The sequence below is a fragment of the Cnephaeus nilssonii genome, assembly GCF_951640355.1.
Source record: "Cnephaeus nilssonii genome assembly, chromosome: 3".
In the NCBI taxonomy this organism is placed as follows: domain Eukaryota; kingdom Metazoa; phylum Chordata; class Mammalia; order Chiroptera; family Vespertilionidae; genus Cnephaeus; species Cnephaeus nilssonii.
The window spans coordinates 54,339,417-54,365,282 of NC_137074.1; the positions used below are offsets into that span (position 1 = coordinate 54,339,417).

Below are 25,866 nucleotides of genomic sequence, written 5' to 3' on the forward strand. Positions count from 1 at the left end.
GCTCCCAACCACTTGCCTGCCTGCCTGATTGCCCCTAACCGCTTCTGCTGCCAGCCTGATCACCCCAACCAATCCCCTGCCAGCCTGATCGACGCCTAACTGTTCCCCTGCTGGCCCAATTGCCCCTGACTGCCCTCCCCTGCCATCCAGGTCACCCCTAACTGCCCTCCCTTGCCAGCCTGGTCACCCCTAACTGCCCTCCCCTGCCAGCCTAGTTGCCCCCAACTGCCCTCCCCTGCAGGCCTGGTCGCCCCTAACTGTCCTCCCCTGCAGGCTTGGTCACCCCCAACTGCCCTTCCCTGCAGGCCTGGTCACCCCTAACTGCTCTCCTCTGCTGACCTGGTTGCCCCTAACTGCCCTCTGCTGCTGACCTGGTCGCCCCCAACTGCTCTCCCCTGCAGGCCTGGTTGCTCCTAACTGCCCTCCCCTGCAGACCTGGGTCCCCCCCCCCCCCAACTGTCCTCCCCTGCAGGCCTGGTCGCCCCCAACTGCCCTCCTCTGCCAGCCTGGCCACCCCTAACTGCCCTCCCCTGCAGGCCTGATCACCCTCAACTGCCCTCCCTTGCAGGCCTGGTCCCTCCCAACTGCCCTCCCCTGCCAGCCATCTTGTGGTGGCCATCTTGTTTCCACATGGGGGTGGCCATCTTGTGTGTTGGAGTGATGGTCAATTTGCATATTACTCTTTTATTAGATAGGATTGTCAAGGTTTATAAAATTTATATATTGTTCTGAATTATAATGAACATTTCCACATTGGTTATAGTTGGTTATAAAATTTTAAATCTATAAATTGTGTGTATAAATGAATAACTAGGTGACATCATTGGACTCATGGAGAAGAAAACATAATCTTACATCATTAAAGCTTTGCTGCTTCTGAGCAACAGGGTCTTAATGTCTTTCAAGTTTCCTTTAATTCTTATTTTAATTAAAAATATATTTTTATTGATTTCAGAGAGGAAGGGAGAGGGAGAGAGAGAAAGAAACATCAATGATGAGAGAGAATCATTGATTGGCTGCCTCCTGCATGCCCCACATTTGGGAGGGAGTCCGAAACCCAGGCATGTGCCCTGCCCAGGAATCGAACCGTGACCTTCTGGTTCATAGATCGATGCTCAACCACTGAGCCACACTGACCAGGTTTCCTTTAATTCTTATAGTTCTGATGCAGCTGCTGCTGTTTCTTATACCTCGTGTTACCTTTTTTTTTTTTTTTTTTTTTTTTGGTGATTCTGTTACCTTTTGGGTGATAATAATTTTTTTCATATATGGATCCGTGGTAGTAAATTACTCTTTCATTTTCTTACTATAGAAGTGTGGGAGGCCAGTTTTCCCCCTTGTACTTAAAAAACAATATTTTACAATAGACTGAATGCAGAAGTAGATATGAGAATTCAGTTGTCTTCTATCAGGCCAGACATTAAAAAGATTTGCAAAATGTATAATAAGGCCTCTGTTTCCACTAAACATTTTTGTTTTGGAAAGTAGTTATTTTTCATGGAAATATGTCATTTATTTTAATTGATAATGGGCTTATTGTTATGCTTAAATGATTAATATATATTTTTAAATATCTCCCTTTAAACTTCTAGAATGGTAAATATTGATAAGTATAACACACATAAGCAAAAGCTTTGGGTTCCTCAATAATTCTTAAGACTGTAAAGGAGTCTTGAGGCCAAAAAGTTTAAGAATGGCTGCTCTAGGGATTAAATATATATTTTAAACTTTTAACAGTTTATTTAGAGCTAATATTTCTCACTTCAGTGTAAAATGTAGGAACTTGGCAATCACGCAGGCCCTTTTTTCAACCCCCTCTTCCCCATCTGTTACGCCATAGGTGCCATATATGCATGATCAAGCCTTCCAAATAACGTTACACCCAGTGATGGCGCCTTGACCCGTGTCCGCTGGGATCCGCTGGCTCTGAACTGGGAGCTTCTCCGGTGCCTTGGGAGACAGCTCTTCTCTTAGCTGCCCTGGAACCCAGTTTATTCTTGTACAGTTGTATTCTCTCCTTTGCCTTTCTCCCCCGCTTCTAAGCCTATTTGCATGAATTTATCCAAATGTCTGATCTGCTGGTAGCACCTGTTTTTCCTCCTTTCTAGTTGTAATTATAGCTCCACACTTTAAAAAACATCTTTTCTATCATTTTCATGGTAATTTGGAAGCTAGCAAAGTGCTAGGTATGCTTATTGCTACTGTGGTGTCTTATAGACAGACCCTTTAAGTCAAGCATGTCACACTCACGGCTGGCGGGTCGAGGCATGCGGCCCGCTGGCCGCGAGTTTGATATGCTTGCTTTAAGTGGACAGAGAAGGAATATAAATACACACATACATATTTAGCTCTATATCTTGCTATATGTATTAAAAACTGTAAGTGCAAACTATCCCTAATTCCAGTTCATCACCCCAGGGTTTATCCTTCTATTCTTTTCTCTTTCCTTAGTTGTAACTCCCTTCTCCACCAGAGAGAAACTTGAATCCTGTTCAGTATTAAAGGAGTGGGCAAAAGTAGGTCTACAGTTGTGAGTATGCAAAACAGTTTATTCTTATTATTGTATTATTTTCCAAATGAACAATTGTAAGCCTACTTTTGTTCATCCTGTATTTTCTTATTTGCTCAGTCCTGTAATTCACAGATCAGAGGTTCTGAATTGGTAACTTCCACCCCTGCAAAAAAACAAAATTTCTGTCTGGAATTTATATTAGTTTGTCGGCATTTTTGCTTTTAGACCGAGAACACACAGTCGTAGTACTACGTTCCAAAGCTCCTCTGATCGATCACCTCTTTTCCCCCTGCAGTGCTGGTTGTGTTATGCATTGAACTTGTTCGGTTCATTTGTTTCTCTTCTCATTCCATTTTAATTTTTTCTCTCATCCTGTTAATTTGATTTGATTTTGTTTTATTTTTTAATTTTTTAATGACAATAAGACCCATACATATGCTGCCTACAAGAGACCCACTTCAGACAGAAAGACACATACAGATTGATGGTGTTTTATTTTGAGTCTGTAAAATGTTAATGTGATTCCAGAAGTCAAAACTACTCCGTACGTAAGAATCCCTTTTTTTCCAGCTCAGAGGTCTTGTATGTTTTTACACTTGTCGCGCCGTGAATTCACAGGGGCCGGGGCCGCAGCTCGAGCTCCTTCCCACGGTCCCCCCACAGGGAGCTGCTCTGGGCGGAGCAGGCTGACGCTGCAGCTGGACCCAGTGCCTTTCTCTTTGGCTTCCTTCTTTTTCTGATCATTTTCCTTCACCCGTTTCAGGAAGCTATCGCGGCTCTTAGAGTGCTTAAGATGCTCAATACGGACATTAACTCTCTTGGCAAGAATCTTGCCCTCAACTTGTTTGTTCACAGCGGTGCCCACTGCATGTGGGTGACACTGTAGACTCTTCCAGTTTTGCCATGGTAACATTCGTGGGGCATTCCTTCTTGTAGATTCACGTGTATGTGGCTAGAGGAACAATTCCATGTTTTCTAAAAATCCTAGAAAACATAGAGTGGGTGGCTCTCTTTCTCTTTGTGTTAGTCATTTTGGCGAATTACTGGAAGATGGTGGTTCTGACCGAAAGGCCATAAGAGTTCTTTTTTTTTTTTTAATTTAAATTCTTTATTGTTTAAAATATTACACGAGTCTCCTTTTTCTCTCATTGACCTCTCCCTGGCCGCTCCCACCCAGGCCATAAGAATTCTTAAGCAGATATAATACAGGCTGATCCACTGAAGCACCTAGAAGAGTAAACCTCCTGCAGTCGAGTGTTAGCGGGTTTGCCTGTTGTTGGGAGAGGGCGTTAGGGTCCATGTCTCTCCTCCTGGTGTTAAACCCAGGGGGACTTCCTGGTGGCAGCCCGTGTCCGCAGGAAAGGCTCTGTCCTTTGGCCAAGGAGGCTGGGAGGGGTGGGGAAGCTCTTGTTCAGGTGGCCGTGGCATCGCTGCTGCGGGATTTTGTCATTTTGGGGATGGTATCAGCTGTCCAGATCACAGCTCTGAGTTCTGAAGGGCAGAGTGAGGAAGGAGGTGGTGTGTGGTCCGGGAGGCGGGATTCAAGCAGGGATTTCCCATCAGCATCCATGTGTTCACGGCGTCTGAGGGTCTTACCACTCCCGGGGCTGTGTGGGTGGGACCAGGCTGTCCGGGGGGCTCCCGGCCTTGGACGGGGATTAGGATGAACGGGCATGGAGCACCCCGGCCAGCCCTGCAGGACCTGTAAGGCACTGTCTGTAGGCACTGGCTTCGAGCCTGTTCTGTGGCGGAGACACTCACACTGCACGAGAACTCCCGTTTCTGGGAAGGACTAAATCAATACTGACCGAGGGTGCTGCCCAGACTGGAACCCAGGGGAGTCAGACTTTGACACTCCCTATAGGTCCCCACGCCTTCTCCGCAGAGCTGTGTAGTCTCCGCCCCAGGGGGTGCAGGACCTCCCTGGACATTGTTCTAGAACCCCGAGGACACCTCACCTGAGCCCCGAGGACACCTCACCTGAACCCCGAGGACAACCCAGAGAGGCTGGGACTGGCAGGAGCTGGAGAGGCAGCCCTCAGGGCCGCGCTGGAGAGCAGCGACTCGCCTGGAACTTGAGGACAGGTCGTCGGGGAAATAGAAATGCATCCCCAGTAAGACCTCTTTTCTTTCTCTTCCTCCCAACTTCCCTGAAGACACCCGCCCTCACACTGAAAACCGTCTCTTGTGCTTGGTGCTTACAAAGCTTTCGCGGTTATCTTCTCACCTGCACGTGGAGGCCTCTGGGGCGCGCCGTGTGGCTGTCTGCTCCTCCCCCAGGGGAGGCCTGCGGTGCCCAGGCTGCCACTGGAGCCGGCTCAGCGCAGCCTGGGTGACGTGGGATGTGTCATTAACAATTACATAGCGGCTCCCACAGGTGTGCTGGGGCGGAGGGGCAGGCCGGGTCCTGCTTTGACCCACTGCTGACCCGAGTGGGCAGAAGCACGGCTCCTCCCCTGGTTTCTTTCCCTCCAGCTGCCAAAATACAGGAAGGTGTCCTCTCCCATCCCAGATGTGCTCCCTGCGGCCGGGCAGGGCGGCGGGGGGTGGCGGTGTGCGCTCCCACTGCGCCTGGCCGAGCTGGCCTCTCACTCAGCCCAGCTTGCGGCTGCAGCAGCGGTTTCCTCCGCCCGGCGCCTCTCAGGTGCAGATCCCCCCCTTCTAGACGCCCTACTCAGTGCAGGGATTCCCTGTTCCCAGGAAGAAGACTTCTACCTCTGAACTAGAACACCCCCAGGCAGCCGTGGCGTTTCCAGTGTGTGTGTGTGTGTGTGGGGGGGGGGGGCGGGGGGGGGGCAGGCCCCTGGCGCAGAGGGGAGGGCCTGGCTTCTTGCGCCTGGAGCTCGGGAAGGCACATGCTAGCATGAGCAGCATGGAGGTGTGATCACCGTCTGGCTCCAAGTCCCTGTGCCCTGGAGCCTGCCAGGCTTGTCCCTGCCAGGGAGGAGAGGAGCCTGACGCTTGAGCACATGTGCGGTGTGCAATCTGAGGGGCCTCTTTGCTCCCCACTCTCCTTCCTCTTCATCCCCACCCTTGCGCGCCAGCAGACGCCAAGCCAGGCACAGCACACATCCTGTTCCCACCTCTTTTCCCACAACCTGCTATGTCTGTGTCACAGAATGTTATTCACATAGGGACCAGACCTCCCCCCTAAGTCTTACCAAGACAGCCTAGAACTGGCCCGGCTATCAACCACTGTCACCCCGCTGCCCCGCCCCCCGCCCCCCTGCCCTCCTGCCCCCCTGCCCTCCTGCCCCCCTGCCCTCCTGCCCTCCTGCCCTCCTGCCCTCCTGCCCTGGGGGACGGAAATTACTGGGAAGAGATGCAAAGGGAGGGTCCGTGAGCCGTGGGCTCTGTGGGAGGGCATGCTCAGGTGAGAGGGGGCTGCTCACCCTCCCGCAGAGGAGGGCCTGGGCTGGGAGTCCTGCGTGTGGGGGAGAGCTGATCTTCTGTCCTGTAGGGTGTCTGCTTCTGCTGCAGCCCTTGGCTCTGCCCTCAGCCTGCCTGAGCAGGAGCTAGCCGGCACTGGAGAGAGCTGGCAGGGCAGAGCGGGAGTGACCTGTGGAGCAGCTAGTTGTGCTACTGTGATTTTTAACAAGAGCTACATGCTCGATTTTCATCCCCATTCCTGGCACAGAGCTCCTCAAACCCTTGGAATTTTCTGAGAGTTAAGAGTGACAAAGGCGTCTTGATATTTATAACAAACCCCTTCCAACCACAACTTGGTTGATGTTAATGAGGTGACTTTCGGAAAACACCTACGGATGGAGGCTGGTTGCCAGGGAACCAACCATGTCATGAGAGGGTTGGAACTTTTAGGGGAGGGTGAAGGGCTGGGGTTGAACCAATCACCAATGGCCAATGATTTAATCAATCACATGCATGTAATGAAGCCTCCATAAAAACTCAAAAGGAGAGGATTGGAGAGCTTCCGGGTTGGTGAACACGTGGAGATGGGGGAGAGTGGCGGCTCAGAGGGCGTGGGAGCCCCACGCCCTTTCCCCATACCCTGCCCTGCGCCTCTCTTCCATCTGGTGGTTCCTGAGTTACATCCTTTTATAATCAACTGGCGATCTAGTAAATGAAATGTTTCTGTGAGTTCTGCGAGTCCCTCTCACAAATTAGTTGAATCCAAAGAGGGGGTCGGGGGTTCCTCCGATCATTAGCCTGTGGGTCAGAAGCCCAGGTGACAACTGGACGTGCACCTGGCAGCTGGAAGGAGGTGGGGATGCCGTCCTGTAGGACTGAGCCCTTAACCTGCGGGATCTGACACCATCGCTGAGGAGAGCCAGAATGGAGTTGAATTGTAGGACATCTGACTGGTGCCAGGGAATTGCTTGCCGTGGTATGATTCTGACACCAATCGCAGCCCCACACATTGGAATTGGTGTCAGGATCACACCTGCCATGGCCCAAGTGGGCACTATGCAAGGTAGCTGGTTTGAGTTGGTTAGATAGTGCTCCCCTAGCAGGTCAACTTGGGGGCACCCCGCAGGTGGTGAGGCTGGAGGACATGGTGGAGAAGGGAGAGGTGAGACGAATGGGCGTCCAAGCTGGGGCTTCCATGTTGACATCTGGAGGCACTGCTTCCATGGGGGCGAGGGGGAGGCTGGGAAATATCTCTGGGCGTCTCTGTGTTACCTATGTGGCATATTAAAATATATATATATATATATATATATATATATATATATATATATATATATTCATTGATTTCAGAGAGGAATGGAGAGGGAGAAAGAGATAGAAACATCAATGATAAGAGAGAATCATTGACCTGTTGCCTCCTGCACGCATCCCACTGGGGATCGAGCCTGAAACCTGGGCTTGTGCCCTAACTGGGAATCCAACCGTGACCTCCTGGTTCATAGGTCGACATTCACCCACTGAGCTACGCCAGCCAGGCACCTATTTGGCATTTTAATCTAGGGTTTTCTGTCTCAGCCCCGTCCCTTTTTCTGTACTTTTGTTTCTTCTCTCTCTCTTCCCTGCCCTCCCATGTACATACCGTCCCTCTCTCTGTGGGCTGGTACCAATATCTCGCTCTAAGAATATCAGGATTGCAATCTTGGTGTCAAACTCAGGCTCCTGTGCATCTGATGAGCAGGCTCTGGGAATACTTAATTATATTCTTCTGTCACTTGGCTAGAAAGGGTAGGCACACTCCAGACACATCTCGCAGGGAGCTGTCCGAGCTGAGCCACCAAACCCAATTCACACCATTTGCACTTTCTTCCTCAGGGTAAAGCGTCTCCTACAGCTTCTACCTTATTCATCTGTGAAACACCTTTAAGGCTGATTTAGTCCAGTGAGATCTAGGAGCTGAAAAGCTTTTCACACAACATTTTTTCTTTTTTTTAAAACCTCACCCAAGGAGTGAGGATATTTTTTCCATTGATTTCTGGAGAGAATGGAAGGGAGCAGGGAGGGGAAGAGAATGAGAGAGACACATCGATTGGTTGCCTCCCACACATACCCCGACCCGGGTTGGGGATCGAATCTGCAACTCAGGTATGTGCCCTTGACCAGAAATTGAACCCAAGACCTTCCGGTGCCCAGGTTGAAGCTCTAACCACTGAACATGCTGGCCAGGGCTTTTCATATGACTTTAGGTATACAAACACATAAGCAAAACAGCCTTCAGAGTGGAAATGCAAAGGCTGGTATGAAAGAGGAATAACAATGGGAGATTTAGGGAAAATCACAATGGGAGATTTAGGGAAAATCACAATGGGAGATTTAGGGATCAGGCAGATGTATGCACAATTAAGCCAATTCTAGGATATTAGACATTGAAATCTGAAAGATCACAATTTAGGAGAGAAGGGGGCAAGTGACCTGTGGGCCAAGTCCAGCTTTTACAGTGTGGACCGCCGGATCCAAAGCCCGCTGTGGACTGGGAAGTGGCGTCTCGTCTCGCAGACGCTCTTTCCCTGGTTATAAGAATGGCGGCCGGCCGTTCTCCCTGCCGCCTCCCTCCGGGGGTGTGGTTAGGATCAAAGGGGGGATTGATGTGGAAGCTGAAAGCACTCTCTCAATGAGGACTCTTTGTGGCCGGGAGTTGCTGTTGTTCTTACTGTGTCTAATAAAGAGCAGGCCTGTAATGAGCCACGGGTGGGAAGCTGAGCACACGCAGAGACAGGAAGCTGGACCGTGTCCTGAATTTTGAGATTAGGATCCTGGGAAACAATCCTGCATTCAGCACACAGGTCCCTCGGTACCGGTACCGTTCGTTCAAGGACACACATGGGTTGGCAGGGTCCTAGCTTTGAGTCACGATCACTGCGCTCACATTGATTGACTCTCGGGAGATTCCTCTTCTGTGGTTTGCGAAAGACAGAGCGAGAAGCAGAAATGCACACAGATGAAAGGAGCTCCAGCTGGGGTCGGGGCGGACGGGGCCGTCCAGGAGCCCCCTGGCCCCACCGGCCCTGTGGCTTCAGTGACATCCTGAGGATTCCTTGGCCTGGGAGCGTGTGGATATGACGAGGAACGAGGAACTGAGAGCCCCTCCTTTGGTTTTGACCGGTATAGCTGCCCCGGCCCCGGCTCTGGCCTGGATCACACACATCCATTGTTCTCAGCCACTCCGTGCCCGTGACTCCGACCTTAGACGCTCCTGCCCTCGTGGTTTCTCTGCCCTTTCACCGTGTTGATAGGTCACAGGCACACAGCAGTTAGACGCACTGCACGCGGGTTCACAGTGGTTCTCGGAGCTTCCCCGGGGAGAGTCACTGTCGTTGAGGGTGTCGGAGGACTCCGCTCACGTCTGATTTAATTACAAAGCCGCTGTGGGAGCAGTTCGCAGCATGAGTTGCTCCTGGTTTTAAGATCATTTTAGTATTTCCACAAGGTTTAGTCTTTCTAGTAGAGTTTCCATGTGAGTGTTCCGTAAGTGCCTTCATTATTTTTGAATTGGAGAAATGAGGAAGGTGACTGTTCAACTTCTTATCAGCCTCTGATTCTAGACAACTGCCAATAGGATGCCTTATTAGAAGCCTCTTCAGTCGGGAAAACAGAAACCACTCTAGGTATTTTAAACAGGGAATGTGATACACAGAATTCATCACAGAGGTGTTAGAAGGACCAGAGGAGCAAAAGATGTAACGTAAGGCTGCCCAAAGATTAGGAGGTGCTGGAGGCTGCTTTCCCCGGGACTGGAGGGCTGTAAGGGACAGTGGCATTACCCAGAGCTCATGACCACTGCCTGGGCGGGAACCAGAGTCCCACTCTCACCTAGAAGTGGCAACAGCACTTTGACCTGTATCCTCGGGGCCAAACTCAGTCACAGGCCACACCTCCCTGCAAGGAGACTGGGAAATGTCTCCTGCGGAGTGGCCAGAAGGAAAGAGACCATGTTTGCTGAACCACCAGTCTCTGCTACGCATGGTACAGGAATCGCTGCCGTGAGGAGAGAACAGGGACCCTTTGCACAACTCAACCTTCAAGATTCTGTCTGTGTGCATGCCAGCCTGCTCGGTGGGCATAAGATGGGAGTATTTTATAGCTGAGTTCTCCTACCTCCTCCTGATCTACTTCCCTTCCCGCCCTCCCCCTCCCTGACCCTCCCTGGTGCTGAGCTGACTCTGTGCTCTGTTCCAGGGGGTCCTGGCCCAGCCCGAGCCCTGGTGGAAGGTCCAGCTGTTCGTATGGGAGCCAGTGCTGTTCGGGACCTGGGATGGCGTGTTCACGTCCTGCATGATCAACATTTTTGGGGTCGTCCTTTTCTTGAGGACCGGCTGGCTGGTGGTGAGTGATGGCTTGGTGGCCCTGGAGTCTCTTGTGGGCCGGTGACATGGGAAGCTCTGTCACTCTGGGGCATCCCCGGTGCAGGCAACGGATTCCTGAAGCACAGATGCTCCAGAAACATGAAGCAAGAAGCACGTACATGGAATAGTTACATTGCTTTTAAGATAGGCCTCCCACAGAGGTTTCAATGCCAGCCTCACCATGGACTTAACTACTGAATATGAGCGCGGTATTCGGGGCACATCGTAGGGGAACTAGAGATGGGTCAGAGAGAGGTAAGTTTGCCTGCAGTGTGACCCTCTCCAGCTTTCCTGGTATTCTTCCACTCATCTGGTGCCGGCTCCTGGTGGTACCAGCTCCTCACCCATGTGGTTGCCTCCCCCGCTACGCCCCGTGCACAGGGAGGCTTGGTCAGAGGTGCATCCTGCCTGCACTCAGGGCCAGATTAGCTGAGGCACACCTTTTGCATGAGACCCTGGGGGTTAGTTTGTCTTCCGCTGTAGATGGAACAAGGGCCTCTTTTTTATGTCTCCTGTGAGAGCATCCTGCAACCTTCCAGGTAGATGTGTGTCCTGAGCAGGTATCAGCCCTTCACACGGTACCGTCTCCCTCGGACTTCAGTGAACTCACCAGGCTTCTCAGAACAAAAGGCCAGTCTGTCAGGAATCACTGATGAGCACCTACTGTGTGTCAGGCACTACATGCCAGTTAGATTGCAAAATATAAGACCCTGTTCCTTTCCCTGGTGAGCTAACAGCCATAGTGGTTAGATTTTACATCAGGAATTCAAGAGAGTTCTCAAAGCAACATTAAATCTCCAGGAGTGGAAAAGACTGTGAATATAAGGTTGCTGAGGTGTCCAGGGAGCTTCCTGGAGATGTGGTTAAACCAGGTGTTGAAAGGTGAGCTGGACTGGACAGGTGAAAAGAGAGAGGGGCCATTCAAGGTGTAGAATGTATTAGGGTTCTCCAGAGAAACCATATAACTCTCTCTGTGTGTGTCTCCATATAAATATATGTATATATGGAAAGGGGGGGGGGGTGATGGCGATATTTATTTTAAGGAATTGGCTTACATGATTATGGGGCTGGCGAGTCCAAAATCTGTAGGACAAGCAAGATTCAAGTGGGAACTGAAGTTGCAGGCTGAGTGCAAAGGCTGGAAACGCAGGCAGAATTTCTGTGTTGCTGTTTGGAGACAGAAATCCTTCTCTGGGAAACCCTAGTCTTTGCGCTTAAGGCCTTCAGCTGATTGCATGAGGCCCACCCATATTATGGAGGGAAATCTCCTGAAAGTCAACTGATTACAAATGTTAATTACATCTTAAAAATACTTTATAGCAACTTCTAGACTAGCACTTGACCAACCAGCCACCATAGTTTGGCCAAGTTGATATATAAAACTAACCACCACATAGGCAGATTCTGGGGTGGGGGGGTGAGGTTCTTAGCCCCCTCAGGAGGCCTGGGTTAGGTCAGACCGTCCTAAGCCCTTGTCCGACTCCCTGAGCTTCGAGTCCATAAAAGATCAGAGTCTTTCATTGCCAGCTCACAGCACACACACAAGGTTCATTTGAGGTAAATGGATTATCCAACTGTGTTTTGTAACAGGAGGATCCTTCTGATAATTCTTTCTGAGAACATTTGGAAAATTAAAGTTTATTGAATTTTCCAATTGGTCTTTGAATTAAATATTTAAAAGGATTATGGGTCATATATTGCAGTTTGATAACATCTGACTTGCAGACTCAAAAATAGTTGCATTCTTAATGATATATTTATGATAAAGGCAACAGACGTATCAATGAATATTTAACTGTGAACTTTTTATCATTTAGGTTTTTTAAGTTTCATCCTTCATATGTTCAGATAAATTTTAATTTAATATCAGAGAGCCCAAAATTGATGTTTTTGACCTAGCCCTTATGTGTATTTAAATTGATATACCACACTAAAGAATTTTAACTATGGTCTTGTAGAATACAATATTTGTAATGGTGAGGATTAAAAATAAAGTAGAAGCATCCTTTTAAAAAGTCCTTGGCCCAGGGTTCAGCCTTAACCATATCCAGTGTGGGTCGGATTTTTTCTTTATTAATGCGTGGAAAGCTTAGGGCCGAGTCAGCCACCTCCCTGGTGTGGATGCTAAGAATTCATGCCCTTCACCCCTGTCCCAAACTTACAGGGGCTCCCACTTACAAAAACACAGTCTCCAGGTCAGACTCGTCATCCTGGCGGCAGTCTCAGGTGTCTGGGGTTGACCTCTGTTTGTGCCCCTTCCTGTGGGCCACCTCACTGCCAGCATCTCTCCAGCCTGTGTCCAAGGGAGGCCCATCAGCTGACCACTGTGGCCGAGTAAGGCCTGGCCAGTGACAGCCTGGGCCACGGGTTCTGCTTCCTGCAGGGGATGGTTGTGGAATGGTGGAAGGAGAGAAGGGTAGCCTCTCTCTGTTCTGATGTCCAAGGGCCTCCCCTGAACCCTCTCAGTGGGTTATTTTTTTGAGAACTGGCTATCAAGACGTGTCAGTTCTATCCCCAAAGTGAAAGCATAAGTTGTATTAACCATCTATTGCTGCATAACTAATGACCCCAACACTTAGCAGCTTAGAGCAAGGAATATGTCATCCTGTCATTTATGTTATGTTATAGCTTCTGTGTTCAAGAGCTGGGTGCCTCCTGCTTAGTCTGTCATGGAGTCATAGTTGAGCTGTCAGTCAGGGCTGCAGTCTCATCTGAAGGTGCTACTGGGGCAGGACCGTTTTCAAGATCACTTGTGTAGTTGTTGACCGGCCTTGTCCTGTGGGCCTCTTCACAAGGTTGCCTCATTCCATGCAGCCTGCTTCTCCCAGGGCCGAAATCTGAGAGCGAGTGTGAGAGAGCAAGCACCCGAGAAGAAAGCCACAGTCTTTTAATTTGTTGTTGTTAATCCTCACCCAAAGATATTTTTTCCCATTTATTTTAGAGAGAGAGAGAAAGGGAGGAAGTGGGAGAGAGAGAGAGAGAGAGAGAGAGAGAGGAGAGAGACATTGATGTGAGAGAGACACATCAATTGATGCCTCATGCACACGCTCCTTCTGAGGTAGGGGATTGAACCTGCAACCCAGGTACTTGCCCTTGACCAGGAATCAAACCCACCACCCTTTGGTGTGACGGCTGGTGTTCTAATCACTGAGCCACACTGGCCGTGGCAAAACCACAGTATTTTTACATCCTCATCTCAGAAGTGACATCCCATTACTTCTGAAATATTCTCTTCATTAAAAGTGAGTCACTGGGTCTAGCCCACACTCAGGGTGAGGCGATTACACAAGGACTGGAGTGCCAGTAGTTGGGGATCACTGGGGCCGTCTTTGAGGCGTCTACCACACAAATACATACTTTTGCCCTAAAGTGACCTATGTTTCAGTTCTGACATTAGTTTTACCTGAAAAATTATATTTGATCGTGGAAGAAAAGGCAAATGTGAGATGCCAAAAATCAGGTAGAGCTTCTAGGAGATGGCATACAATTAAAGCAGGTAGAGGTCATGCCCAACTGATTTTTTAAATAGACAATAGTAACTAAAGAATAATTTGGCAGCATATTTATAATTTGGAAAATGTTAACGTGGTAGTTTTGTCATGGAAACTTAAAGATTGGTGCAGGATATTTTATTATCACGTGAAGACAATTTAAAATCACACACAAAGGAAAAAGTTAGTAATGATAGAATTTCATTAAAAATATAAAATCAGCAAAATGAGAAACTCTGCACAAAACATAATCCTGCTCCCTCAGAGCTCACAGCCCAGAGGGAAAGACTGACTTGGAGACAGACGCGGTGTGATAAGCACTGTGATGAGCACTAAGTCGTGGGTGCTGTGGGGGCCCAGAGCAGGGGTACAGGACAGCTTCCTGAAGGAGGAACCCCTCAGCACTGAGTCTGAAAGGACATGCTGGAGGGAACCTGGCAAGGAATTGAGCAGGAAAGGCATTCGAGGCAGGGGATCAGCATGGTGAGGGGTGCTGGGGTGAGAACATGTGACTTCAGGCTGGGGCACAGAGTGAATGGGGGGTGTTGTTGGCAAAGGCATGAGAGGGACTGGGGAGGGGAGAGGGGACAGAGTAGGAGGGGCCTCATCAGTGTATTATGCAGCTTTGACTTTACTCTATGGGGGATGATGGGAAGTCACTGAAAAATTTGAAGCAAGGACATTTATCTTCATCTGGCCTTACTACTGGTGGTACGGCACTTGCCCCACCTCTGGGGTGGAGGGAAGAGGTGGTCAATGCACCTTCGAGGGGCTGCATCTGGCAGGGCCTCCTTATCCTAACCCCTGACCTTGCTCCTTGTTGTTCTGCAGGGAAACACGGGAGTGCTCATGGGCATGTTTCTGGTGTCCTTCGTCATCCTGGTGGCCCTCGTCACCGTGCTGTCTGGCATCGGAGTCGGGGTGCACTGTGGCGTTGGCAGCGGTGGCGTCTACTCCATGATCTCCTCGGTCCTGGGCGGGCAGACTGGAGGCACCATTGGGCTACTCTATGTGTTTGGACAGGTGAGCCCGGGCTGCTGGGGCAGGGGAACTGTGTCCCGAGGCCTCCAGCATGTGTGGCATCTCTTCCCTTGCCTACTGTTTGCCACCATCTTCTTCAACCACATTCTCACTTGACCTGGGGAGAGATGAGGGTGGGACAATTGCCCCCATTTTATAGATGGTAAGACTGTGGCTCTGAAAGGGAACTCAGCGGCAGAGCCCAGCCCACCATCCAGGCCCTGACCCTTAGTCACTGGTCCTTGCTCTCCACCAGGCCTGCCTCATGGAGTCCTGATTTGAACAGGGAGGCAGAGGCTGGGCTGGAACCTTTCCTGCTGCCCATTCTAGGGATGTGAGTGCACGGCAGTGGCCGGAGCCCAGGTTCCTGGGGCACTTTGTTCTGAGGAGGGGAGATCTTGTCCGTGCCAGAGGACTTCCCTTGCAGTAGGCACTTCTCAAATGAGCTGGAGCTCTCGTGCACTGATAGCTCTAGGCCTTCCCAGGAGGCTGGAAGCCCCCTGTGTGGACGCCTGTCTGAGAAGGAGAATACTAATGCGGAGGCCACGTTGCTGGGTGGCCAGAGGCTGTCAGAAAACCAGCGAGCAGGGAGAAATACGAGGCTTCTTTAGCCGGAACACAGGGATGGCGACCTAATACAGAGGAAACAAGTGCAGACATTAAGCAGCAGCTCTTTGTTGGCACTTCTTAGCATGGAAAAGGCTTTTATGATTGTGCAAAGGGTGGTGGGTGGTTGGAAAAACAGCTTAATGAAAAGAATTTGTCTAAGTAAGACTACAAGAGTCTCTTCAAAGAAAGCATCGGTTTTGTTTCTTTTATTTTTAAGCAGCAGGGGCAGGGTATTTTAGCATAAATACATCTGATTCTCCAACAGCACAAAGCTGTGTGTGTGTGTGTGTGTGTGTGTGTGTGTGTGTGTGTGTAGGACCAATGCATGGAAGGCACACAGAATGTCACTGCACTCTTAAAAACCACTTGCCTTTACTAGAGAAAGATCTTTTTTTTGTTGCCATTGTCATTTTTATTTATTTTTAAATAATTTTATACTTTTTAATTACAGTTTTTATACAACATTATATTAGTTTCAGGTGTACAACATAGTGAGTAGACATTTATAAAACTTACAAAGTGATCGCCTGGATAAGTCTAGTACCCATCTGACACCATACATCGTGCACTTGGGGTGGGGTCCCTCAGCCTGGCCTGCACCCTCTCACAGTCCAGGAGCCCCATGATCCATCGCCCCGCAGAGGGAGGCCCTGCCCATCCACCACAGCCCATCGGTCAGTGGCCTGGGCCTCCCTCTGTGGGGCAATCGTGGGGCAATGGCGGGGCCTCCCGACCAATCACATCACGCCCACTTTGGCTGGCCTGGCGCCATGTGTGTCATAGCGTGGTTGTCCGGATGGTCGTTCTGCTGTTAGGGCGTTCGGTTGATTTGCATATTATGCTTTTATTATTATAGATTATTGACTATACTAGAGGCTTGGTGCATGAAATTCATGCACAGGTAGGGTAACTAGGCCTGGCTGGCAATCAGGGCCGATCAGGGCCTTCCAGCTGCCGGCTGGGGCCTTCCTTCATTCCGCACCACCCCCTGGTGGTCAGTGCACATCATAGCGAGCAATAGAACTCCGAGTCTCCCAGTCGAACTCCCACAGAGACACTTTGCATATTAGCCTTTTATATATATAGATTCCCTATGCTGTACTTCACATCCCTGCGGCTGTTTTTAACAACTGGCAATTTGTGCATCCTAATCCCTTCCCTTTTTATACCCATCCGCCCAACCCACCTCCCATCTGGCAACCATCAAAATGTTCTCTTTATCTATGAGTTTGTTTCTGTTTTGTTTATTTTGTTTTTTAGATTCCACATATAAGTGAAATCATATGGTATTAGTCTTTCTCTGTAGGATTTATTTCCCTTAGCATAATCAGTCTAGGTCCATCCATGTTGTTGCCGATGCCAAGATTTCACTCTTTTTTATGGCTGAGTAATATTCAGTTGTATATATGTACCACTTCTTTATCCATTTGTCTATTGATGGACATTTAGATTACTTTCATATCTTGGCTATTGTAAACAATGCTGCAATGAACATGGGGATGTATATGTCTTTCTTTAAAAAATTGATCTTAAAGAGAGGGAGGGAAAGAGAGAGAAAAACAGCGATTGGCTGCCTCCCTCACACTCCCTGACTGGGGACTGAACCCCTAACCTGGGTATGTGCCCTGACCAGGAAACAAACCCACTACCTTTTGGTGTACGGAACGACACTCCAACCAACTGAGCCAGGGTGCATATGTCTTTTGTAATTAGTGTTTGGGTTTCTTCAGATAAATACCTGGAAGTGGAATTGCTGGGTTCTTTCTTTCTCTCTTGTTGTACCTTTTGTTTTAAAGTCCATTTCGTCTGATGTAAGTATTGCTACTCCAGCTTTCCTTTGGTTTCCATGTGCATGAGATATCTTTGTCCATCCTTTTACTTTCAGTCTGTGTATATTTTGATCTGAAGTGACTCTCTTGTAGGCAGCACATGTATGTGTCTTGTTTTCTTATCCATTCAGCCACCGTATGTCTTTTGAGTGAATCATTTAATCCATTTACATTTAAAGAATTATTGATAGATATGTAGTTATTGCCGTTTTATTATCCATGTTTTTTATCTTTTCTTAAAAAATATTTCTATTGATTTTAGAGTGGAAGGGAGCGGGAGAGAGAGATAAAAACATCAGATGAGAGAGAATCATTGATCAGCTGCCTCCTGCACACCCCGTACTGGGGTTCGAGCCTGCCACCCCGGCATGTGCCCTTGATTGGAATTGAACCTGGGACCCTTCAGTCTGCAGGCCGATGCTTTATCCACTGAGCCAAACCAGGTTGGGCTTTTATCTTGTTTGTTTGTTGTTGTTGTTTTTTGCGGGGGGGGGGGGGGGGTCTTCTTAGAGAAGTGCCTTTAACATTTTTTATAATACAGGTTTGGTGGTGATGAACTCCTTAAGCTTTTTCTTTTCTTTTCTTTTCTTTTTTTGCCTGGGAAGCTCTTTATCTGCCATTTGATTCTGAGTGATAGCCTTGCTGGATAGAGTAATCTTAGCTGTAGGTCCCTGTTTTCCAACACTTTGAATATTCCGTGCTACTCCCTTCTGGCCTACAAAATTTCTGTTGAAAAACCAGCTGACACTCTTATGGGAACTTCCCTGTAGGTAACTAACTGATTTTCTCTTGCTGCTTTAAGATTCTGTCTATGTCTTTAACCTTTGCCATTTTAATTATGACGTCTCTTTGGGTTCATCTTTTTGGGGACTCTCTGCTCTTCCCGGACTTGTGTGTCTATTTTTCTACAGCAGGTTAGTGAAAGAAACATTGATTGGCTGCCATTATTTCTTCAAATAGGTTTTTAATTCCTTGTTCTCTCTCACTGCCTTCTGGTACCCCCATGGTGTGAATGTTGGTGTGCTTGATGTTATCCCAGAGGCCCCTTAAACTATCCTCAGATTTTTGGATTCCTCTTTCTTTTTCCTGTTCTGATTGGGTGTTTTCTGCTACCTTCTTTTCCAAATAGCTGATTTGATCCTCTGCTTCATCTAATCTACTGTCGATTCCCTCTAATGTATTCTTCATTTAAGTTATTGTATTCTTAATTTCTGACTGGTTCTTTTTTACATTTTCTATCTCCTTTTTTTATGTCTCTTATCTCTTTGCTAAAGTTCTCGCTGAGTTCATTGAGCATCCTTATAACTAATGTGTGTTTTGCTTTTGTTTTGTTTTTCTTTATAAGCAATGTTTTGAACTCTGTGTCTGGTAGATTGCTTGTCTCCATTTTGTTTAGTTCTTTTTCTGGAGTTTTGTTCTATTCTTTCATCTGGGACATGTTTCTCTGTCTCCTCATTTTGGCTGCCTCCCTGTGTTTGTTTCTTTGTATTAAGTAGAGCCTCTTCATCTCCCAGTCTTGGTGGAGTGGCCTTATGTAGGAGGTGTCCGGTGGGGTCCAGTGGTGCAGTCCCTAGCCACTCGAGCCGGGTGCTCCAGGTGAGTCCCTTGTGTGGGTTGTATGTTCCTTCCTGTTGTAGTTGAGTCTTGGTTGTTGTTGGCATGGCAATGGGAGGGATTGACCCTTAAGCTGATTGGCTGTGAGGACTGGGTGTGACTATAACAAAGTAGCCTTCTGCAGGGGCTGACCCAGGGAGCAGGAATCACTTTAGCGGAGCTCTGGTGCCTGCCGAGTCCACCCTTTGGGCGTGTCACTTGTGGAGGCGGTTAAGTGACGCTCTGTTATGATCTGAAGCTGGCCATGGGGTGTGTTGGTTCTGGGGCTTTTTGGGAGGGAATCTGGTGCAGGCCGAGGTCAGCTGCTGCCTTTGCTCTGCCTGGGGCCACCTGGTGAGCTACAAAGTGATCGGCAGATGGTACCGCCTGTGCTGGGCTTAGAGGTGTCTAAGAGAGGCTAAGCTACAAACCCAGGCTGGCTGCACTAGTGCCGGGTCTGGGGTTACTTAGCGAGAGATGTGGGGCATGCTCAGGCCAATGCTGCTTGTTTGGGGTTTGTGAGCGAGCCTTTGAGAGATTTCAGGAAAGTTGGCAGTTTGAACCAAGACAGGACATTTGTATGGAAAAGCCAGGGTAAACTCTTGGGTGGGGCGGGGTCTCAGGGAATCACTAGGGCGAGTGAACAGTGTTAGCCAGGTTGATGGAGACTCAGATATGGGGCCCACCTGTGCTTGCAGGGTGAGGGCTCATCAAGGGAACAATGGCCTCTGCCAGCACTTCTGTCTGGGACAAAGCTGCCCCTCCAGCCCTCACCTTGATGTCTGGTCTGGGGCTTTTCTTTGTAGGAAGTTTCTGATTACAAATTCTTTCTCTTTACTTTTATAGGCATATCCCGATTTTCTTTTTCTTCTTGAGTCAGTTTTGGTATTCTGTGTGTTTCTAGGAATTTACCCATTTAATCTAGTTTATTTATTGGCATGTATGTCACAGATTCCCTTATAATCGTTTTGTTTTTGTAAGATTAGTAGTAATGTTTTCCCTTTCATGTCCGATTTTAATCATCTGAGTCTTCTGTTTTGCTTGGTCAGTCCATCAAAGGTTTGTCTGCAAAGAAGCAAGATTGGGTTTTGATGATTTTCTCTATTGGTTTTTTCGCCTCTGCTTCATTTATTTCTGCTTCAATCTTTATTGTTTTCTTCTATTTGCTGTGAGTTTAGTTTGCTCTTCTTTTCTAGTTCCTTGAGATAGACGATTAGGTCATTGATTTGAGATCTTTCTTCTTCCAGAGTTTGAAAGAAGAAGTAATAATAATTCTTGTGAACCCCTCATGCCCTCATTTCGGGGCATTCTTGCTCAGGGAGTTATTGATTTTTAATGATCTCCAGAGCAGATGGCCTGTTTGCCTTGGAACAGGGGTCAGTGAGCGAGCTTCTTCTGTAAAGGGCCAGCCAGTGCAAATTTTAGTGTTTGTAACTCATATGTCTCTGTCACACTACTCAGTTCTGCTGTGGTAGTGCAAACGCAGCCACAGACAATCTGAAGAAATGGGCACACCTCTGTTCCAATAAAACTTTATTCCTAAAGCAGGCAGAGCAGGATTTGGCCAGTGGGGTGAAGTTTGTAAACCTTTGCCCTAGAACAAGCATGTCAGACACAAAGGCTAACACGGGCCAAATAAACAAGGTTTAAGTTTATGTGGGCCACAAAAAAACAAAAGCTTCAATTTTCATAAAAACATAGGTTTATTTCAATAGAGATATGCTGAATACAAAGGGCTGAAATAAAAGTAATCATTAACATAAAATAATAGAACATTTTAATAAAAATAAATATTTTTTCTTGAACATTAACTTACCAGACACTGAATAACTGCACAAATTAATAAGCATAACACAATAAACCTATTTTTTTTATTCTCCAAAAGCGAAATATTTCCTGTTGCACACACCAAACAAGTCAGTACAAGACTAATGATGTGGCAATCGGCTGCTAAAATATTCGCTGCCAGTATTAGTGGAGAGAAATGGTGTGCCTGCGCATAAGGTGCATAAGGGAAATAAATGCAAAACGATTATAGTAATCAATCATTAGTGAACGTTGTCGTTCATTATTAATAATCTATAACAATAAAAGCATAATATGCTAATTAGACCGGGTGTCCTTCTGGACATCATTCCGGATGACCCTCCAGACGAAGCCCGGGCTGTGAGGGCCAAGGCGTCTGCTGTGGCTGGGGCGGAGGAGGGGGCAGGCAGAGAAGGCGGCTGCCGTGGCGGGCAGGGACTGAGGCAGAGGCAGCCACCGTGGCGGCAGGGGCCAAGCCCCTTGCATGAATTTCGTGCATTGGGCCTCTAGTTACGTATAACAGGATATTGTAAAAATTAATTTACAAATTTTTTATTAAAACGTTTCTTACATACCTTATATTGGCTGGGCAGCAAAAATATTTGTTGTGAGCATGCGGCCCATGGGCTGCGAGTTTGACATGCTTGCCCTAGAACATTAAAATGTAGAAAATATAAATACTTCAAATAATTATTTTTATTTTATTATTATTTTTAAAATATATTTTATTGATTTTTTACAGAGAGGAAGGGAGAGGGATAGAGAGCTAGAAACATCGATCAGTTGCCTCCTGCACACCCCCCACTGGGGATGTGCCCGCAACCAAGGTACATGCCCTTGACCAGAATCGAACCTGGGACCCTTCAGTCTGTAGGCCGATGCTCTATCCACTGAGCCAAACCGGTTTCAGCCAAATAATTATTTTTAAAACTTGCAAACATTTTTCATTGCTCTGCACCTCCCAAACCCTTCCCTGCCGTCCCTCTGAGAGGTTGATGGCAGGCCTGCTGTGTGGACGAAACCCCTGGGCCATGGGAGAGACGGTGAACGGAAGCCCCTCCTCACTCCCTGCCCCACTCACCTTTGTGGACCCGGGGCTTCTTTACCCCACACACCAGATATCCAGCTTCAGCCTGTACCGTTCTGTCTAACGGTATCTGTTAGTGGCTCCCGTGCCCTGTGCTGGACCCTGAGCGAAAGCAGTGGAGTACAAGGGAAGACCTGACAAAAGCCTGAGGTTTCCACTGTGGGGACATAGGGTCAACCAACTCGAACCTTGAACCAGGGATTTTGTGTCAGGAGGGCAGGCCTGTGGAGGGGCAGCCCCGGTCGTCCAGGTCGGTTCTCAAAGACAAAGAATGCCTGTGATTGTGGAGGTACGGTTTTTCTAAACAAAATAGATTGGAGGGGAGTTTCACACCCTGAAAACAGGTCACCCTCTCTCTTTAAAGTGGGAGGTGGCACCCCTGATTCCTGTGCCAGAGGGCTAGAAGTTTCTCTGTGGAGAATGAACAGGGAAAAGGAATGCCTGTGATGATAAACGTTAAGAGGAGATAAAAATATTTTAAAAATATGATAAACTCGGGGGATGTTTATCCATCAAACAAACCAACAGGATGTTTTCCAACGAAGAGGAGTCATGGTTGGAAGGTGCACTACCTCGGGGTGGCTGGATCGCCCTGGGGACGGGTTAGTGGTCGCTGTCCACCCCCTCCCAGGGCAGGCGGTGCTCAGGCCAGTCTGGGTTTGCTGGTGGGGAGCTGGGTGCAGGGAACCCGGGTCCTGGGCTGCTTTTCTCCACGTGGATGCACTGTGTTGTATGTACCCAAATGTCGTTGTTGCATAAACAGAACAGTGCTCTTAATATGTTTGTTTTTCCTTCATAAAATTATTTTAAAAATTACAGAATTATATTCCTTGTAACCAGTTAACACAGTGGAGATAAAGAACATGTGAGTTTCCCTCACACTCCCGAGGTAGCCATGTGACCGCCTCGTGTCCTGTCAGGGCACCTTCCCCCATGCTCACCTACACACGTGTATGGACTTTTGAAGTGCTGCTTGCTTTTATGGAAATGGGGACAGATTTCATGCTCTATTCCCTGGCTGAGTTTTTTACATAATAAGTCATGGACATCCCACCAGGCCAATTTGAGCCCATGCTTTTAAACTAGTGACTTGGTATTGTATAATGTGAATGTACCATCATGTCGGGCATGTTTATATTGTCTTTGTTCTTTTTAAAAAATATTTTAAATTGATTTTAGAGAAAGAGAAAGGGAGAAGGAAAGAGAGAAAGAAACACTGATGTGAGAAACATTGATCGGTTGCCTCCTGTAAGAACTGGGGACCCAACCTACAACCTGGGTATGTGCTCTGATTGGGAATTGAACTGGCAACCTTTCCGTGCACGGGGATGATGCTCCAACCAACTGAGCCACACCGGCCAGGGCATCTTGTCTTCATTTTTTACTCTCTTCTGTAAGAGTAGGTTTGTTCCTTTTCTCATTCTTATATTTTATTGATCTTTGAAAAGATCAGCTTTTGTTCACTGTGTCCTTTCTTTTGTTATTTTCCCGTTTCATTCATTTTGTATTTCCTTTTATTAAGTCCCAGGATTTGGCCTTACATAGTCTGGTTCCATGGTCTGTGCTCCTCACCCCTATGCTCTCTTACGCATCCTCAAGAGCCTTTCTTTTTTCTGTTACTGGCCTCTTTGGGCTAAACAGTGATTTCAGGTGTGAACCTGAGAGAGGGCAGTGTTTACTGCGTGGCCTACTTCATGTGAGCAAATTTTGTTCTCCAGCTGGAAAAAGAAGCCATCGGTTTGGAAGCTCCAGATGCAAATGGTCATGTTCAAGTTGGGCTGTCCTCCTCTGCATGTCAGAGACGTTGGATGCCCGGGAAGGAGATGCCCACATAGATGATCATCATGACCACATTTTTATCAATTTTTTTAAATCTCTGACACAATTGACCATGAAGAATCCTGTTGACCTGCCCACATACTGATGAACTAGCACCATTATCCCCATCACACTCTTGGTATTTAGTCAAGAGTAAGTTTGAGTTCTGAGGTGAATGCAGGAAACATAGATCTATATACTTGTCTGTCTATCTATCTATCTATCTATCTATCTATCTATCTATCTATCTATCTATCATCTACCTATCTATCAATCTATCTATCATCTACCTATCTATCTATTATCTATCTATCTATCTATCTATCTATCTATCTATCTATCATCTATCTATCATCCCATTTCATCTGTCTCCCTCTCAGAGATGATTGCATTTCCCCCACATTTACTGGGCTCCCTCCCCCTTTACCCAAATATAGATGGAAATGCCGAATACAAATGTGGGGAAGACTGACAACGTTGGTATGTCTAGTGAACCAATCTCAGTGAACAGTGGGGCCTCTTGGTGAGCTCCCCGCAAATGCAGAAATTGTATGACCTTCCGGCCTTTATATAAAAGGCTGGAATTTACCAGCTCCTGCTTCCCAGGGTACTTTTCATAAAGTAAACATATTGCAGAGTGTTTATTGAATGCTTGCAACATACTTAGCAAATGCAGGGATTTTAAGAGGTGCAATCAGCATAAAAATATTTGTTTTTTAAGATGTTTGCATTCTTGGTGGTGAAGGGGAGAAAAACGTATATGCACTAAATAACAGAATATGGCCAGAGAATTAATTGCATGGCACCAGTAGTCAGCATCATATTTATTCAGAAAAAGGGGGTACATAGAGGCTTCATGGAAGAGGAGGAACCGGATGGAGGCCTGAATAGAATGCGTTCCCTCTGAGAACAGCCAGAGCAGAGCTGTGAGTGACCCGCCTCCTGGGGGATGGTGGGGGATGACGCTGACGAGAAAAGGAGGCTGAGGAATTATGGAAAGTGAGGCTGGTGTTATTTTCAAATATTTACTTAAGATCGTGTTTCAAGTCTCTTTTAAAAGTTAAAATCGTGACTCTCAGGAAAATATAAAGTAAACGTGTATGAAAGATTTTATCTAACTCAGTTAATGGAGGAGCCAGGAAGATGTTAACGAGCAGTTGAGATGCTAGGTATGGGTGCTAGATGAACACAGACCAAGTCCATAAATTAACAGTTAGGCAACTTCATAAATAAATGTAAAGGTAAGATTGCTGGGTTAGTCACAAGACGGATTAGTGTTTTATAGAACAGCAAACCCTAACCTTTTGGGTGATCTGTCCCACTGGGCAGAAGTTATTTGCATCTCTGCTGGGGAAAAAATCTATACGTTAACATGTAACCACTAATTCTGGGACATTTAATATATTCAATCAATAGCAAACAGTGAGTAGAACTAAATACATTCACTGAGGTAGTCCTTGGGTAGCCTTTGTTCCATGTGATTGAAAAGGTGTGCGGCTTACATTTTTTCTTATTTCCAAGTTTTAGATAATTTTTAAAAATAATAGTGACCTACAAGGAAATGGAGAAAAAACGGGTTTGCTTCAGTGCCCCTCCAGGCTCTGAGAAGGCAGCCCCTGTGTGTTTTTGATCTCTGATTAGTTCCTGAATAACGCAGACAGGGAAGCCCAAAGACTCTTCGGCCCCGAATCCCATCCCCTGCCCCTGATCTGTTCATGTGAGTTAGCACTGACCATCAGCTAGCTCTAGGCTTGGGTGGGCATTCATCCTCCCCTCTGGATGATGGCGGAGAGGTGAGGGGAAGAAATGGGGCTGAGGCAGGGTTCCTGGGAGGGAGGGCTCGTTTAACTCCGCGCTGGATCCCATGCCCCATGCTGACAGGGGTGCGCGGGGTCCTGAAGGCCGGGCCGCGCTGGCCAGTGGCTCCGGATGCTTTTCTCTCCGGCTGACTCTTCCTACCTAGAACCGCCTGTCAGTGTGTTGCAGGTGCCATGTACATCACCGGCTTCGCCGAATCCATCTCAGACCTGCTGAGCCTCAGGAATATCTGGGCCGTGCGAGGCATTTCGGTCGCGGTGCTTCTGGCCCTGTTGGGGATTAACCTGGCAGGTGTCAAATGGATCATCCGCCTGCAGCTGCTGCTGCTGCTGCTGCTGGCCGTGTCCACCCTGGACTTCGTGGTGGGCTCTTTCACACACCTGGACCCAGGTAAGCTTGGGAGGCCAGTCGCTGGCCTTACAGCGTCTGCACTGCTTTCTTGAAGCTTACCCCCCACATGCTCTACCTGCCAGTGTGTGCTGTTCCGGGCAGGTGCAGGTTCAGAGGCTACACT

At 47.7% G+C, this 25,866-nt stretch overlaps 1 protein-coding gene across 2 annotated transcripts in view; it reads left to right on the top strand.

Moving 5' to 3' along the window:
• Positions 1-25,866, top strand: part of SLC12A8 (solute carrier family 12 member 8) — a 143,244-nt gene that overhangs the window by 11,273 nt on the left and 106,105 nt on the right. For both annotated transcript variants that reach the window (XM_079767158.1, XM_079767157.1), the window contains exons 3-5: positions 10,115-10,261; positions 14,604-14,795; positions 25,511-25,742. In XM_079767158.1, the coding sequence (XP_079623284.1) occupies positions 10,115-10,261; positions 14,604-14,795; positions 25,511-25,742 (571 nt within the window). The remainder of the gene's footprint in view (positions 1-10,114; positions 10,262-14,603; positions 14,796-25,510; positions 25,743-25,866) is intronic.